Below are 18513 nucleotides of genomic sequence, written 5' to 3' on the forward strand. Positions count from 1 at the left end.
AAGGACCTGTAGGTACCATTCTGAACATTTTCTATACTAATTGATTTAATCCTTACAATAACTCTACAAAGTAGGTACAAACATTTTCCTTTTTTACAGATGAGAATAAGGAGACACATTGAGGTTATAACTTATTCTCCCAGCTAGTAAATGGTAGAGTCAGGATTAGAACAGAGAAATCTTGGCTCTAGAATCTACACTCATTTCTACTACATTTTGCTGTTTCTAAACTGTTAACCACCACGCTTGTCACAGCATTGCAGTCTTCCTCCAGTTTGGATTCAAGAATTGCCTGATGGTGAATTATCTGCTCACCTGAGTTTGACTTCCTTGTTCCAAATTTGGAACACTTCTTATCCCATGGGTTTGCTAACAAATTTCCTCTCTATAATGGAAACTTTAAATTGACAACAAAGACATCACACCAAAATTACCACTGCAGTGACAGCTAAAATTCTTAACTATGGATGGCATTTGGAAAAATTAAATGAAATTCTCCATTTGATTTCCTTCAGAAAGTAAAATTATCCACAAATGATACAAAAATAGAATAGTCAAGAAATAGTCCAAGTGGGTAACTTTAGAACTGAGAGCTGGGTGAAGAACATTCCCAGGCAAAAGGAACAAGAAATGCAAATGTCCTGATGTAGAAACAAGCTCTGTATATTCAAGTTAAAGAAAGAAGTTTATTTTGGCTGATGGGTGCTGACCATGGAGGGAGTGGTAAGAGATTTATTTGGGGAGAAAAGCCAAGGCAGGGTTTTATAAAGTTTTCTGAGTCCCTTAAGAAATGCAGGCTTTATTTTTGGTATATTGTGAAGCCAATGAAGGGCATTAAAAAGGAGAATAAAATTATCTGACTTGCATTTTAAAAGCTTATTCTGCTTGTTTTGCAGAGAATGGACATTAGGAAATCAAAGAGGAGGTAGGAAGACCAATTAGGAGGTTATTGTAACTGTTTAAGTACCAGAGAGCTACCAGAGCAGATGGAGGAAGTAGTCAGATTTAGAATTACTGTGGACATGGAGCCTATAGGACTTGCCATCAGACAAGATGTGAAGAGAGTGATAATGAGAGAAGTCAAAAAAGAACCCTAGGATTGGAATCTGAACAACTTGGTGGGCGGTGGGGCTATAACCAGAGGAACAGGTTTGGGACTGCAATTGAGTTCTGATTTTATCCACGTAAGTTTGAGATGAAAATGAGACATCATGTAGGAAAAGCTGATGAATACAGGAACAAAAATGTGCTGCTTATAAAAAATGTCTCTCTACCTGCATGGAGCACAGAACATGCTGGTAATGATCTCTGGAACAGCCAGTGTCAGACAACAGGAGAGGCTGCCTTCAGGAGTATGATGAGTCAGAGCTATTACCATTGGCTCTGTTACTCACAGTTACAGCCATAAAATAATTTCTTTGAATTTAGTAAATCCAAATGTAAAAGTGTAAATTTGTTTCTCAGTCATTCTTTAACACCCTTGAACACATTAGCTCAGTTTTAGTTTAGCAACTTTCAAATCCTTTTAACCATGACCTCCATAGATTCTAATATCTTCTTTTCTATTTTATTTATCTTTTTATACTCTAGCCAATCCCACTAAAATGTTTTAGTGACTCACTAAGTGTCACAACTCTGAAAAACCCTAGTGAGGTGCACCTTAATTGCTTGCAGCTCTCTAGCAGAGAGTGGCTTCCCAAACAATCACAGAAGAACTTTTTTTTCTCTAATTTCCACTTTTTGTGGTCCCTTTTATAAATGATAATAAAAAATGGATTACCTAAAAGAGAAAAGGGAAAAATACATAGCTATATACACAATTATGTATACATATAATGCATATAGATACATGCATAATTTTATACACATATATATACACACATAAAACACACATATATATGGAGTTCCCGTCGTGGCGCAGTGGTTAATGAATCCGACTAGGAACCAGGAGGTTGTTGGTTTGATCCCTGCCCTTGCTCAGTGGGTTAACGATCCGGCGTTGCTGTGAGCTGTGGTGTAGGTTGCAGACGCGGCTCGGATCCCGCGTTGCTGTGGCTCTGGCATAGGCTGGTGGCTACGGCTCCGATTGGACCCCTAGCCTGGGAATCTCCATACGCTGTGGGAGCGGCCTAAGAAATAGCAAAAAGACAAAACAAACAAACAAACAAACAAAAACACACACATATATGAAATACACAAAATAAATTAACAAATTACTCTAGCAAACTGCTATAAAGTTTCAAAACATTTGTTCTCAATTTCTGTCCCTATCTTCCTATAGATGGCAGTGTCTATGGCTCACATACATCATTAATGGAGGGCTGAAGCCTAGGTCTGGAAAGAAGCAGAAATGTCTGATTTTTTTTTTTTTAATGGCCACACCTACAGCATATGGAAGTTCCTGGGCCGCAGTCAAATCAAGACCCAGTTGGGGCCTGTGTCATAGCCATGGCAACACTAAATCTGTGCCATATCTGGGAGCTACACTGCAGCCTGTGGCATTGCCAGATCCCTAACCCACTGAGTAAGGCCAGGGATAGAACCCACATCCTTACAGAGATAACACTGGGTTGTTCACTTGCTGAACCACAACGGGAACTCCCCAGAAATTACCTTATTGATGTCATTAGTAATAGTCTTGTCTAAGGATAAACCAACAGCTCAAGTGTGCCTGAAGACTATGAGGAGTTCCAGGGGACTCAGGAGCCTGAACTAGCTTTAGCCTAGGATGAAATTCAAGGGCCATTCAGAGACCACATAGAACAGAGCTGGGCAGCCGAGTGAGTCCTCCCAAACTTCCCCAAGGCATTCCCAGCCCTCACATGTGGAGCATAGGCAAAAGACTGCTTGAGTCCAAAGAGTCTCTGTTATCAGAAATCAGCAAAGATACCAGGGCAGAAATCTCTAGAATGCTTTAGCCAAACAAAGCAATTGAAGGTAAGAATCTGAATCCAGAACTTGATGGCCTTGACAGGTATTGTTCCCTAAAGATCTCCCCTTTAGGAATCAGAGAAAAGGGAGGAGAAGCCACAGGCAAGGCTGAGATATATCCAAGAACAGGCAGAAACAAAAGTCAAGTTGGTCCAATGTTGGTCTCAGAGTATAATCAGGCTCTCTGAGAGTCTGAAAGAGTCTTCTACATGTCATAAGGGCACAACTCTAACTCTCTGACTTCTAGCAATGTCTACTCCAAATTCAGGTTCCAGGGCATGATATTTCTTCCTCTGAATCTGATTCAGGCAGAAAGATCAGGTTCAATCCGTTGTTTACTGTGAATGAGGATTTAGAGAGGCCAAGCCAGATTTCAAAAATTGAAGGACAGTTCACGATCACTGGATCTCTAGAAATCCTTTACATGAAGGCAACAGAAGTGAAAAGAAATGGGGTAACTGAGGTACAAAGAACAAGCCAACCATGCAGATCTCATGCCAGTATATAACACAGAGAGCTAGTAATGGTCCAGCCAAGAGCAGCCTGCAGTCAGGCAGGCTCAGTATTACACTCCAGAGATCCAGGGTATCAGATTCTCATTTCCTCTATAACATGGCATTTAGCAAAATACTTGACATTGCCTTGAGCATTCCAAAGGATCAGTTGGCTAACTTTAAGTATGTGGACAACAAGTGACCTCTAACTTTCGGCCAACTCTGAGGTTTCCTGAAGAATAACAGTCCTTTTGTAAATGTCTGCAACTTGTTTCTGCTATAGGTAAAACATGTGGTTTCCATAGCATCAATTATAAATCATTCTGTAAAATTAAATGGGCAGGTCCATATTTATGAAGGAGCCATAAAGAACAGCACTCTAGCATTAATTGATGCCAGCAGCAGTGTCCTGAGCTGGTCAGCTAACTATAAGTGGGAGTCCATCCTCAACAAGGAGCCAAAGCTATCTGGCACATTAAGCAGGTCTGAGCTGGCCAAAAAAAAATTAAGAAATAAATGTAATTACAACCAAACCCATCTGTAAACAATTCAGCATTGCTAGGACCTACTCCCAAGAAACAGAACAACCTGCCAGGTAGTCATGAAGACTGCTTTAATTATTTTGAGCTCTAGCCTAAACAATCATTGAAAAATAGTAATCATATTAGTTATCTATTAGGAATTTAGGTATTAGGTATCAGGTAGATCTTATAAATAAACCCATTAGGAAGAGCTCAAAGAGGTTAAGAAATTTATCCAAGCCAATGTGGCTAAGAAAAGAAGATCTGGGATGGAGGTAGTTCTGAGCGCTTCAATCTTATGTTCATTTCTCCATAACTCCCAGACCCTTGGGGTCAGGAACAGTGGTGTAAGGTGGCCACAGACAATGTCCACCACAGTGAGAAATCCTGTCGAGGGTCAGCTACACAGACAGCATCCTGTTCCAATTTCTGGAACTTCATTTTAAAATAAAATGTCTAGAAGTGGATCACTGACATTCATATATGGTGTGTGGTGGGGGGTTGTTCTCTTCTCACCCAAAATAAATGGTATAAAATCCCAGGTTATGTTTTGCTTCTCTCAGGTCCTGGCAACAAATCCCTCTGTGGGGAACTCAGACAGGTGGGAAGTGAATGCTGGTTTGGGAATCCATCCTGTTGCCACTGGGGACTGAGGAAGTAGATCCAGACTCTTTGACCCTGTGAGCCTGTACGGGACAGGGACACACAGTCTAGAAGAGACTGTGCTTTACACTCTGGCTCTGAATGGACGAGGAGTAGGAGTGGTGAGAGAAAGAGGATGGTCTTGTACACATTCTATAAAACTAACCCAGGGGACTTTAGCCAGCATGCTTGTATGCCCTATACACCTAGCTGGACCCTATCAGTCTTCCCAAGAGGTAAGGGATACCCTTAGTAAATAATGCTTCCATTATCAAGCTAGCAATAATTCCCTGAAAATAGGACTCCTCCATAATGATCAGGAGATGTAACTGTTGTCTCCAAGAGTAGGGTATGAAATAGGTAGGGGCCTCTGTCTAGTAGAACCTGTTTCTGTCTAAAGAGACTTCTCAGGACCACTCCCTACCAAGAGTTTAGGTAAGCCTGATCATTTTACCTTCATACAAAAACTCCATTGTTGGCCAAGTAATTAATAGGATACTGAATCCATTGATTGAGAAGTAGTTTAGAAATTTCAGTGAATAATGATCTATTTTCCAGATATTTATTTGCACCTATTTCTTTGCCTAATGCTGTCTTCAGTTTTTACTTTAAGCCTTCCCATACTCATAGTTGTCTCTTTCTGCTTTTCTTGGAGGGGGATGGGGTGGGGTGGAGGATACAGGCAATGGAGTGAATTATCTGTTTCCTAATAAGAGGCTGCCACTTATCTGTACAAATATTGAAAAGTCACCTAAGTTTCTTTTTTTTTTTCCCTCTTAAATGGGAATAACGCTTAGACCTATATTTCAGGTTTGTTGTAGGATTAAATGAGACAATCATGCAGAATGCTTAGAACAGTGTCTGGTATAGAGTAAGCACTCTACAGAAGTTAAGTGATATTCTTGTAGATTTGTCAGGCATGGAGGCGGGCAGCCAGGTGTCAGAGTGGTAAGTTAAAACAATAAACCAAAACAAAAGTAACTTGGCTGAGTCTTTAATAACTTCCTATGATTGTGTAAGTGAAAAGTAAAAGTAAGAAGTGAAACAAAAGAAAGTGCTGACTCGCTCAAGTTTCCATTTTCCCTCAGGAGAGAAAGGACTAGTGGGTCGGAGCAGATGTGAGGATCATCTCACTGACAAGCAGCCCCAAACCAAGGGCTCTTCCTGTGTTAGGGCCTGGGAAGGGCTAGAGCGGGAAAAAAAATGTCCTGAAGATCTACCCACCTCCCACAAAATGAGGCAGAGGTCTTGGCCTGAGCGAGGTCTCCAAGTGGATGAACCTGGACCAAAAATGCAGCTCTGAGTAAGAGCATGTCCCACCAAGGGGGTGGCAGGGCCTGTCCTTGGCTGTTACTTCCTTCAGACACTCTAGGCCAGAGGCTGTGAACCAAGTCTGGTGTGGGGAAGGCAGCTTTCCCCTGTGAGGCCAGCCAGGTAAAGCTTTTGCAATTGCCTATTGTTGGGCCTCAAAGATGACACAGATAATTTTGGCCAGGACCCAGATTCTTCTGGTTACTATTAAACACACACACACACACACACACACACACACACACCACTTATATAAAATCATTTGGAAAAATGTAGTATAAAACACTACTGAGATTTTCATTTCGGAGAGTATTAATTCACACAATCAAAAGAAAAAAATAAGAATTCATAATAAGTATTTGTGGCTTCCAAATTTCTTTTCTTCATTCTGTAACTCTTTTTAAAATTATGGTAAAACACACCTCTAAAATTTATCATCTGAGCCATTTTCCAAGTGTACAGTTCAGAATTATGAAGTACAGTCATGCTGTTGGGTAATCAATTTCCAGAACTCTTTTCACCTTATAAAACAAAAACTCCACACCCATTAAACAATTCCTCCTTCCCCCCTCTGATAACTTTTTAACACTACCCCTAGTCTTATTAGTTCCCCCACTTTAATTTCTTTTCATCACTCTTATGTAGAGAGATTTTTCCTCTTCATCATCACTAAGGCCAAACCTGGAATCTGAAACTCTGCCCTGTCTTCTGCAAAATGGAATCCTAGTCCTCCACCCCCAGAGTAAATGGGACCCACCATCCTTAGAAGGAATATAAGCAACTCCCTTTAATACTAATTATTCCCCGTAGAGCCTTCCATTTAAGTGGCTTATCATTTTTTTTTCCAAACATAAATGATGCTTGCCCCACAGGACTGCCAGAACCCAAGTTTCTTTCATTTCATTGTAAAATGAACTTAGAGAGTCAAAGAAGAAGTTCCCTGAGAAGAAAAGCTACTGGTTTTACAACCACATTTCTGGAGCAATCCCAGGATCTTTGAAGGAAATACACACATTCAGTAGTTCACATTTTCAAACAATTGTTTTCTTTCTGGCTTTCTAGGTGATGTGTTGACATTCTTAGATTCTCATGTGGAATGTAACGTTGGTTGGTTGGAACCTCTGCTGGAAAGAGTTTATTTAAGTAGGAAGAAAGTAGCCTGTCCAGTAATTGAAGTCATCAATGATAAGGATATGAGGTAATTTGTCATATTCAACAAGATTATTTCCTTTTTTATTAGAGTATAGTTGATTTACAATGTTGTACCAAATTCTGTTGTACAGCAAAGTGGCCCAATCATACACACACACACACACACACACATATTTATACACACACATATATTTATATATATATATTTAAACACACACATATATTTATATACACACATATATATTTATATATACATATATATGTATATATACATTCCCTTTCTTATATTATCTTCCACCATGTTCTATCCCAAGAGATTGGATACAGTTCCCTGTGCTGTACAGCAGGACTTCATTGTTTATCCATTCTCAATGTAATAGTTTGCTTCTTCTAACTTCAAACTTCCTGTCCATCCCCCTTCCTTCCCCTTCCCCCTTGGCAACTATAAGTCTGTTCTCTATGTCTGTGAGTCTGTTTCTCTTTTGTAGATAGGTAACAAGGTATTTCTAAGTGACTCTTAAACCAACAGCAGCAGAAAGTGCTGGTCATAATCCTAATACATATATTTTTGCAAATATGAGTAATATACAGTTTATCTGTTTAAATAAATGGAAATATATAATGGATATCTTGGGACAAAAGCAGACCAATCCAACAGTTCATTCGATCATCACAAATTCCTAACCCTTAATGTCAATAAATACTAATACTCATTGTCCAATTTTTTCCTCTTTCTATTCAGCTGAACCTCAAAATATTTATTTTCCTTAAGATTATTTCTTCTTTTTGTAGAATATATATATACATATATATATATATATACCTATATATATATATATATATACACATATGCTTTTAAGTGGTTTTTTTTCCCTCAAAATGGCCATATCATTAAAAGAAAAGTTAAAAGCAAGCAAGCTAATCAGTCACTGATATAAATTATATTCATACATTTTTCTTGAAACATTATAAAAAAATTTATGATGATCTGAAATCATCTGTGTAAGCTCTTGTTTCATTCACTTGCACAAGACGTGATGTCAGATTGATTAAGTAAATGTGTGTGATCTCAGCACTTTTGTTTTTTTTCCTGAATTAGTTATATGACAGTGGACAACTTTCAGAGAGGCATCTTTGTGTGGCCCATGAACTTTGGTTGGAGAACAATTCCTCCAGACATTGTTGCAAAAAACAAAATTAAAGAAACTGACATAATAAGGTAAGTATGTGAAACTTAAGACTAGGGAGGAGACATGTATCTTTTCATAGAGGTATAGGAAGCAGTTCCATAAAACAAGTATATGCTGCCAGTCTATAGAACACCAGGAATTACAGTTCTAGCCAATAGACGACCAAAAGCAAAGTTTTCCTGAGAAATTAGTTTCCTGCAACCACAACTCACCTTTTAAATGGGCAATTGCACCCTAAGCAAACCCTGAACCAGAGAAATTCACTCACATTATTCCTATTCTCTGGAATTTTCAAACTAAGAAACGTAAGTTACTTAAATGTGCTGCATAAATACTGTATAAACACACTTAATATTAAAGTCAACATAAGTAAAAATTAAGAGTAAATAGTGATAGAAATATCATTCTAATAATAGCTACTGTTAGGAATTTCTTTTCAAGTCCAATCCTTTGGTTACTATGGAAGGGGTGCCAAATTCTGTGAATGAATTGAGAAATAGACACAGAAGCTGCATATGAATTAAAAGTGGGGCTTTTTTGCTGAAGAAACTGAAGTAAAAACAATGCTTAGACCTGGAGCCAAAGTGGGGGCTTCCTTACACTTATGCAAGGCTAGACCTGCAGGTTGAGCATGCAGCCAGCTTCAAGGCAGAGTAGTGGGACCCCCGGCAGAGCAGTGGGACCCCCGAAGCTTCCTCTGTTGGAGAGAGAACTTGAGCAGATGTGAGCCAGCAAGTCTGCAAAGAAAGCCCAGGCTGTGCATTGTAGAATCTTTCCCTGAATTTAACCCCAGTGAAGCACGTCCCATACCCTGCGGGATTTGATGCTTTCAGAATTGCATCAATTCCTAGCAAGTGAGGTAAGAGTGTGATAATATAATAAACACTATGCATTTAACCCTCTCTATAACCCTAGGAAAGGGGCTGTAATATTCCTATTACAGAGATGAGGAAATTGAGACTTAGGCTTTTCCAGGGATATAGAACCTTTAAAAGAATGTGTTGGGATTTAAACCCTGATCTGCCTAGATTTAACACTCTCGTTCTGATCCTACATCTAAAGAACCTCCTTGCCTTTTTCAGACTCTGATTTTGAGGGTCAATGTAGTGATGGAGTAAAGATTATATTCAACATAATGTAAGAAAGAGAATGCATTCTGAAGAGTCTAGCAAAGATATCTGATATATAGATAGAACATGCAGACAGTAATTCTGGGGGGAAGGGAGGTAGGTGTGGGACAGGAATTTCTTTACCCCTGGGGTTGCTGGATAACCTAAACACAAAGCAGGCTCTCCACCCAATACGCCTTCCACTGGCTCAGTGGTGACCACCATGGCAAGAGGTAACTGCCTTGTCTAACTGCTAACTCAAACATAGTTTCTATTCCCTGTGATCAATAACAGCAGCGAAGGCTCTGGAGCCAGAAACTTGTGCCCGAATCACAACTCTACTACATACTAGGACGTGAGCTTTAAAAAGTTGCTTAACCTCTCTGCATCTCTGTTTCCCTTTTATTTTTTCTATTTAGGGCTGCACCCACAACACATGGAAGTTCCCAGGCTAGGGGTTGAATCTGAGCTACAGCTGCCCAGCTACAGCCACAACCACAGCAACACGGGATCCGGGCCATATCTGCGACCTACACCACAGCTCACGGCAATGCTGGATGCTCCACCCGATGAGCGAGGCCACGGATACTAGTCGGATTCATTTCTGCTGCACCACAATGGGAACTCTTGTTCCCTCATTTTTACATTGACTGATAGAAGTAACTACTTCTTGGATTATTTTGAGAATTAAGTCAGGTAATACTATATGTAAAGTGCTTTAAAAAAGTTTTTGCCACATAAGAAGCTGTCAGTAAAGTTTGTACACTTAAGGCATTATTGTGGAGGAGAAATCAGAGTCAAGCCAGACCACCTAAATTTAAACCCCAGATGTATATCCCACCAATCTGAGACTCTGGGAAAGTTTATTATCTTTTCTGTGTTATAGTTTCTTAGTGGCATCTACTCATAGGATTTTTGTGAGTTAATACATTAATACTTACAACAGTGCCTGGCTGGTCTTCCCTAAACAGTACTAATAACTGTCACTAAGAATAATGTCTTGGGAGAATTTGTGTCAGAACTTAAAGGACAAATAAGAATCCTAGTTCCGGGTTCTATCTTTGCCAATCTTAATCAAGGTCGGCCACATGATCCATGGCACTTAAGTGCTATTCGTGATTTCGTTCTAAGACCTCCCTGCCCTGCGTAGTTGTTCTAAAATGCCTCTTAATGAGGGACCCACACTCAAAGCTGAGCTCCCACAACACGCAAGATAAAAAGCCAACTTTTCTTTTTATAGATGCCCTGTCATGGCAGGTGGATTATTTTCCATTGACAAAACTTACTTTTTTGAACTTGGAACATATGATCCTGGGCTTGATGTTTGGGGCGGAGAAAATATGGAGCTCTCATTCAAGGTATTACTTAGTGCTTCTCAACTTCTCTTTCTAATTAGGAGTTTATCATTTTTAAGTGGTTTTATTTTACTAATGCAATCAGACATGTGACTGCCTCTAGGAGGATATTTCATAGAAGTATTGGAGCCTCTGGATTAATGTCTTCATATCTCAGATTGAATTTGGAAGAATCAATAGCCGTCATGAAATTTATTAGAGGTCCCTCATATTTCACAACACAGTTTCTGCATCTCAATGCAGGAGAAATAATTTTCTGCCATTCAGTGTAAATTCTGATGTAAAATAGCTCATATGTTCTCCTAATATATTGGAAGTAATAAAATTATTTAGTAATGAGCTATCTTGGAGAACATAGTGACAGAAGTATAAAAAGTGCTACTAGAGCAGGCTACCCACAGACCATAGTACAGCAACTCTGGATATTGATAACTCTGGATATGTATATAATCATTGATTAATATCTAAGAAACCTGTGGCAGGAGCCATAGTGATAAGCTCCCAAAGCACATACTTTCCTGTGGAGTAGGATTAGTGTAGGTGTATATAGTAGCAGGGGTATTGCTTTGAGCTCTTCATGAAGAAGAATGGTCCTCAGGTTGTGTTCCATAAGTCATATGGGTCATCCCAAGACGTGAGAAGGGGACCTGGAGAAAATGGAAATACATATTCCTTTCCTTGATTCAATCAAAGCAAGAACTCATGTTATATAGTTTATGCACTGGGATTCTGTGAGGATTTCTTTAGGGAAAAAAGATTTACATTTCAGGATAGGAAAGGAAAAAAATATTTTACGAATCCTAAAATGGCCCACAGCAATACACAAAACTAAATAAACCTGTTGAGTTTAATTTTCTGTTGAGAAAGATTTTAGAAGAGTACTACTTTAAAAGGGACGGGGGTGGAGGGGAGTCACCAGGTGGTTTTTTGTCATTGTTATCTGTCCATGATATCTGGACAATCATTTGATAATTTATGCTTATTATCAAACTGTTCTAGGTGTGGATGTGTGGGGGCGAAATTGAGATCATTCCCTGTTCCCGAGTGGGCCACATATTCAGAAATGATAATCCCTATTCCTTCCCCAAAGACCGGATGAAGACGGTGGAGCGAAACTTGGTGCGGGTGGCCGAGGTCTGGCTGGATGAGTACAAGGAGCTCTTTTATGGCCATGGGGATCACCTCATAGACCAGGGGTTAGATGTTGGAAACCTCACCCAGCAAAGAGAACTTCGAAAGAAACTAAAATGCAAAAGTTTCAAGTGGTACTTGGAGAATGTTTTTCCTGACTTGAAGGCTCCCATTGTGAGGGCGAGTGGTGTGGTAAGTTCAAGCAGCCATTTAAAGTATGACACTGTAAAAATAAAATGCAAAAACTCTTTTAAAAATGTGTGGAGAAGAATGAATTACTGCTTTATAAATAAACACCAAGTTAATTGAGGACTGCATACATTAGGTCAACTTGAGGGAGGCTGCCAATCCTCCAAATTCATTGATTAATTCAGCCAGCACCTACTGAGTATCAGTAAACCAGGCAGTATTTCAGAACAGGATTATAGGGTGTTGAATAGAGTAGACTTGATCCCTTTTCTTTGGCACTTCAGATTGAGTAGGGAAGAAAGATAATAAGCCAATAAGCAAGTGTAAATAAAAAATATAGTAACTTTAATCCAGGGAAATGGCCACAAGTGATGAATTCTTCTTAGAGTAGTCAATTTTATGGAGACATTGAAGACTGGGCCTGAAAGACTAAGCATCAGCCGAGATGTAAAGAAGAGAGCCCTGGGCAGAAGATGCCCTTTTGCACAAAAACTCTAAAATGAGTGATGGTTTGAGGCATTTATGAAGTGGAAAGATGAGTATTGTTATCAGAGTGTGAAGGAGGGAAGAATGGCACAGATGCAGGTGAAGAGGAAAGAAGGAATTGGGTCACACAGGCCCATGGGGCTGAAGATGGATTTTCTCTCTCCCTTTCTTTCTTCCCTTTCTCTCTTTCTTTGTTTCCTCAGGATGTAATTGTAAGTTACTGAAGAGGGTTAAGCAATGGGATGACATGATTTAATTAGAGTTTTATAGATTTCAAAGAGAGGTTGAACATGACAGATGTTGTCAGACAATAGCAGAGAAAATTCCAGGACACAAGATAAAGTACCATAAGGGAAGAAGCCAAACTTGTCAGGGTGGATAAAGTGAAAAGCTAAGGATAAAATCAAGGAAGGAGAGAAACTGGGAGAAAACACACACGAAAAAAGCCATTCAAACCTGTTCTGGAAGTGAGGCTTAATTTGAAGAGGATGGTCAGATTTGAGGTCATTTACCACAGACTGGGTCTAGATTTCAAAGAGGGGTATAAAATGATGAAAATTGTCACTCAATAGCAAAGGTCTTCTCTGGTCATGCAAACTTTTAATCTCTTTTACTGTTTTATTTCTCAATTAATTTTTACTTATAAATATTCCCAGAGCTGTTTCCTTTCAGAATTTTTTTTCTTTCTTTTTCTTCTTGCAAAAGGGTTCTCAGACTTTTGACCATCAGGAAGCCTCCTCTTTTTAGGCCAAGTTTCTTCAGTTCTTTCTAGAAAGTGGATTGTACAAACCAACATTTTACTGCCTAGTAAATCTCCTGATGATAAGATACTTTGTATGGCCATTCTCCTTGATGGTACGGGGAGATCCCGGAAAAGTGGGAAAGATAGAAAACCATTGTGAGAATTTGTTCTGTGTTTATAAAATTCAGCTGACAAATAAGTACAGGTAACCTGTCTCTATGTAACATAAATGCCATCTTTGTAGGTGAAAATGGAATAGCTACTTCTTCAGATGGTTCAACCTAATATTTTGTCTTAGCTAACTCATTAGGAAGAATACCCTGGGTTTATACACTGTTCAAATAATATGTCTCTAAAATAAATTTACATTTTCAAAATTCTATTTCCCAAGAAAGATAAAACAAAAAAGAAATTCTTATACTAATTTCTTCCTATCCTAACACAGAATCTTGGCAAGAGCATTACCAAATTTTAACCACCAGAGGGAACTAAAAAACTATCTTTTGCCTTCTCTGCAAGGCTAGCTTTTATAATAGGTCTCATGACATTTTCAAAGAGCTCTCCTAATGAAACAACCTTCTGTTGATATCTGAGCTATAATACATCAAAATGCAGAAAATGTTTTTAAAAAAATTTTTTTAACAAATTCTATTTCATCCATGTTTGTTGTCTTTTTTAGACAAATTTTAATAAAGATGACATTTTCTCTCTTCTGAAGCAACCAGTAGGGAGCATTATTACCACTGTAAAAAACCCCATCAAATAAAAAGGACCTTTCTCTATATTTTCCCTTCTTCAGCCTACATACTTAGGAAAGTTTGATTTTTTTAAAAAATAACAAATCTTTTCTCACTGAACAGAAAATATTTGAAAATTATAAAGTAAAAGAACCTCACCAAGGGTTTTTTTGCTTGTTTTGTTTTTTGTCTTTTTAGGGCCACATCCATGGCATATGGAGGTTCCCAGGCTAGGAGTCTAGTTGGAGCTGCACCTGCTGGCCTACGTCACAGCCACAGCAATGTGGGATCTGAGCTGTGTCTGTGGCCTATACCACAGCTCAAGGCAGCGCTGGATCCTTAACCCACTGAGTGAGGCCAGGGATCGAACCTGCATCCTCATGGATACTAGTCAGATTTGTTTCCACTGAGCCACAATGGGAACTCTCTCACCAATAATTTGTATTTATATTGGATTAAACTGTTAGCAAATAGCCTGTAGCCTAGGATTTACCCTTTCTGAGATAACATGTTGGAAAACGCCCACCTCCTTAAATTGGAGAATGAAATAACTGAAAATGGGTGATTTAAAATTTATATACTTCGTGATTCAAAAACAAAGATGGAAATGGTTTACAATAAAAGCATGGATATAATTTTTTAAAAATAAAAAGTGAAAAACAAATTTTAAGAACTGTTCATAATGAGATAAAGAATAATAATTCCTTAGCACTTTATAGACCATGTCTATATGAAAGAAAGTAGTTTCTCCAGTAATTTCCAAAAGGGGGGCAGAGAAACATCTTCAGATGAAGTGGGGAAAGGGGAAGCAAGGGATGGAAAAGTTTTCTTTCCTTCTAATGTCTTTCGGTGCTTGGGAGAAGGGATTGTGAGAAATAAATACAAGGAAATCAGTTAAAGAGTTTCCTTGTGGTACAACAAGTTAAGGATCACACATTGTCACTGCATTCATTGGCTTGGGTTGCTGCTGTGACATGCATTTGATCCCTGGCCTGGGAACTTCCACATGCCACAGTGGCAATCAAGAAAGAAGGAAAGAAAGAAAGAAAGAAAGAAAGAAAGAGAGAAAAAGAAAGAGAGAGAGAGAGAAAGAAAGAAAGAGAGAGAGAGAGAAAGAAAGAAAGAAAAAGAAAGAAAGAAAGAAAAGGAAGCAAGGAAATTAGTTAAACCAGAGGTTCCCTAATACTGTTCTGGCCAGACTATTAGCACTCAGCACCAATGGTTCTGAGAAGTTGTGGAGTAGGGCAACCTGGTCAGCTGTACTGAAGCCAGAGTTTTCCAGACTCATTTGGAGATATTTTCTGAATAATGCACAAGTGCAAGAGTTTATGTTTATTTCTGTTAAGATCCAGAAAACAATTGAAAATCATTTCTTGTCTTTAAACCCTTGGATTATTTTACCTCTGTGCACATCTATTAACTCTCTTCTCTAAAGTTCATGGTGGTGGATTCCTTCTGTGGGTTCTGACTGCTCCCACTTACTAAATGGTAGCTTGTTTCCTCCCAATTTTATCATCTTAAATTGTGAATAGTGCTTCCTTAGAGGATTTCTGATAGAGATTCTGCCCTTCTAGAATTGTTTTGGGTGCCAGTCATGAAACTAGTACCATTTTTAAGTTCATTTCTGTGCCTTGAGGGTTTTATCACCATTCCTATCCAATGCAAATAGTGTAAATTTGCATCTCAAACCCACATTGAAGGCTGATGTAAAGCTTTTGGTTCCCAGGGGAGAAGTCTGTCTTCCCCCTTTGCTGTGTGTGCTAATGGGTAAATTATTTTGCCAATGAGTGTCTAACATTTTCCCTTTCCATCTGTGGGTGTGGAAAGACCTCAATTCCAATTCTCTGGCTTATCCATTCTCAATATCAGGCCGCTGCTTACCGGTATTTGCAATTTTCCTGCTAGCTTTTAATTTTTTTCTGCACTTTCTGGACCCTGAAGATGCCCCTTATTTTCTTGCAGAAAAAAATTATGCATGTAAAAGTGAGGACCAACCCCGTGAGCACTGTGTTATGAAGCCTGGCAGCTGTGTGAGCTGCATAGCCTGCCTCATCCAGCACTCTACTTACAGCTATTTGTTAGGCACCCGGGAACAGGAAGGGGCACAAATAGGGTCTCTGGCAACAAAGACCTCCCCACTTCCCAGCATAGGGGGCTTTCCTGAGTGTAGATTTAGCTCTCTGCAGCTCTTCCAGAAATCTGAAAAGTCTAAATTGCACTATTAACCCCCCCTCTCATTAGACCTGCCCAAAATGTCAAAGAGAGCAAGGGAATCAACATTTTCCTGCATTAAATGGTGACTTATGGAAAGCTGCCTCCATATTGGGCCCTGAAAATCCATTAAAAACCTGGGGGCCTGCCAGAAAGTGCCTTTCAACTTGGCTCTCTTTTAGCTTTCGTGACTTTCCCATAATGAATTGAGGCTTGCCTGAATCGTTAGGAAGATTCTGACCAGGAGTCAGATGGAATCTGCTGTTTTTGAAGGACTCAATTTATCTATGATTCAGTGCCTAAGCAGTCAAATAGCTTGGAGGGGTCAGCCAGGGAACAGAGCCCATAACCGCTGGTTTGATTAAATTGCAAGTATGTGCATTGACTTTTAATATAGGCATCAGACAACTTGAGACAAGAAAATAACTACTTTTCAGGCCACCTTTTGCTCATTTCCTATTCAGCATTCCAGGCAAGGGTTAATTAAAAGCTTCTGTTTGCTGGCTCTCTGGCTGAATCACAGGCCTGAATTGACAGACTGAAGCTGTACTTTAGCAAGATTACATTATGTCTCTGTTAGAGACAGCAACCAATAAAATCGTATAGTGCTAAGTAATGCTAAGCTATTATCTTAACTATCTTTTAACCTTATTATAGTTTTATATTCTGTATTTTCTGAATGTTGTGTTCAACTATACAATATTTTTTATTAATGTATATTTTATATTTTGCTTTTTAGCTTATTAACGTGGCCTTGGGCAAATGCATTTCCATCAAAAACACCACAGCCATTCTGGAAGACTGTGATGGGAGTAGCAAGGTATGCTGAGCTGGGGTTTTCTCCCTCATAGTAGGCTCACTTGATAGTGGGTACAGGTATCGTTGATAGGTGCAGGGTACGATATATTCATCACTCACCTAAGAAATTATTGTTGCCTATAGAATAATTCATTTCTGAATTTCATAATCATAAGGTTGGTGGTAATATGGTCCACTTCTTTTTTTTTTTTTTTTTTTTTGTTGTTGTTGTTGCTATTTCTTGGGCCGCTCCCGCGGCATGGTCCACTTCTAAATGTAAAGACAGTGACTGAGGGAATAAAGGTGGAGACTGTAGTTAACCCACCGTGGACGAGTTCTGGCTCCATCACTTGTAAAAATGTGTTAACTGCGAATTCCTTAACCCTTAGGTAAATGGCAGTGATAATAGTACCCCCCCCCAAAGCTGGTGTGAGGATGGGACTAGATAATACATATGAAACCTCTAGAACAGTATCTAACATTTGGTGCTCCACAAATGTTCACTAGTAGAGTAAAAAAGACAAACATGAGAAAAGTAACACATTACATATAGACAAAGTGATAAAGAAAATAAAGATAGTACATATTTTAAAATAATCTAAGGGAGAAATTTTATTCTCTGTCTCTATCCCCCATTCCCACCCTCATTCTCATGCACAATTCATGATCCAAGATGAAAAACTTTATGGTAAAACTTCAACCAACTCAGAGCACAATGTTTAGGGGAGGGAGGGGGGCCAGGGAGAACAGAGCACAGGCTCAGAAGGTCTGGAGATGAGCTCTGAGTGGAGATACCTCCTTCTCCAACGTATGCTTCCTATCCACTCTCATTCTGTGGGGACTATCAGGACTCATAGGAACATCCATTCAGGAGTCGAACTCAGCCCCTTAAAATTGCAAGTAACTTTTTTTTTTTTTGTCTTTTGTATTTTTAGGGCCACACCCACGGCATATGGTGGTTCCCAGGCTAGGGGTCTAATCGCAGCTGTTGCTGCCGGCCTACGCCAGAGCCACAGCAACGCCAGATCTGAGCCATGTCTTTGATCTACACCACAGCTCATGGCAATGATGGATCCTTAACCCACTGAGCGAGGCCAGGGATCGAACCTGCAACCTCATGGTCCCTAGTCGGATTTGTTTCCACTGCACATGATGGGAACTCTGCAAGCAATTTTTTGACAGAGAAATTTTTTATGATGATAATTTAGGCTTGCTAAGACTTGCTTCTTTGCTTTGACTTAGAGACATGACTTATATTTTCAAGCACATCCCACCTCTACCTCTTAATTCAAAGCTGCTACTAGAAAAAAAAGAACTTTTTGTCATCTCTGTTGATGTAATTCAACTATGTATTCTAAACTTGAGGCTAAAGGAATTTTTTCTTAATTAGGGAAGAGGAGACAGGTAAGAGAAAAGTATCAAAAATCAATTGAAAGAAATAGTTTTCACATATTAACAATTCAAAGGGTAAATGAAGTCATAAATTGTAAAACACAACCGCATGTGGTCCAAAT

The 18513-nt window shown here is 39.2% G+C and overlaps 1 protein-coding gene across 6 annotated transcripts in view; it reads left to right on the forward strand.

Moving 5' to 3' along the window:
* Positions 1–18513, forward strand: part of GALNT5 (polypeptide N-acetylgalactosaminyltransferase 5) — a 49194-nt gene that overhangs the window by 16711 nt on the left and 13970 nt on the right. For all 6 annotated transcript variants that reach the window (XR_014828999.1, XR_002339066.2, XR_014829000.1 and 3 more), the window contains exons 4-8: positions 6962–7097; positions 8151–8270; positions 10591–10708; positions 11705–12028; positions 16941–17021. Coding sequence is in view for 3 of the 6 variants with exons in the window: in XM_084998499.1 (XP_084854625.1) it covers positions 6962–7097; positions 8151–8270; positions 10591–10708; positions 11705–12028; positions 16941–17021 (779 nt within the window). In the remaining 3 variants the exon portion in view is untranslated. The remainder of the gene's footprint in view (positions 1–6961; positions 7098–8150; positions 8271–10590; positions 10709–11704; positions 12029–16940; positions 17022–18513) is intronic.

Source organism: Sus scrofa, chromosome 15 (assembly GCF_054392235.1).
Source record: "Sus scrofa isolate SSC_HxYL_T2T_F1_AM1 chromosome 15, Sscrofa_HxYL_maternal_Yorkshire_Landrace_v2.0, whole genome shotgun sequence".
NCBI lineage: Eukaryota > Metazoa > Chordata > Mammalia > Artiodactyla > Suidae > Sus > Sus scrofa.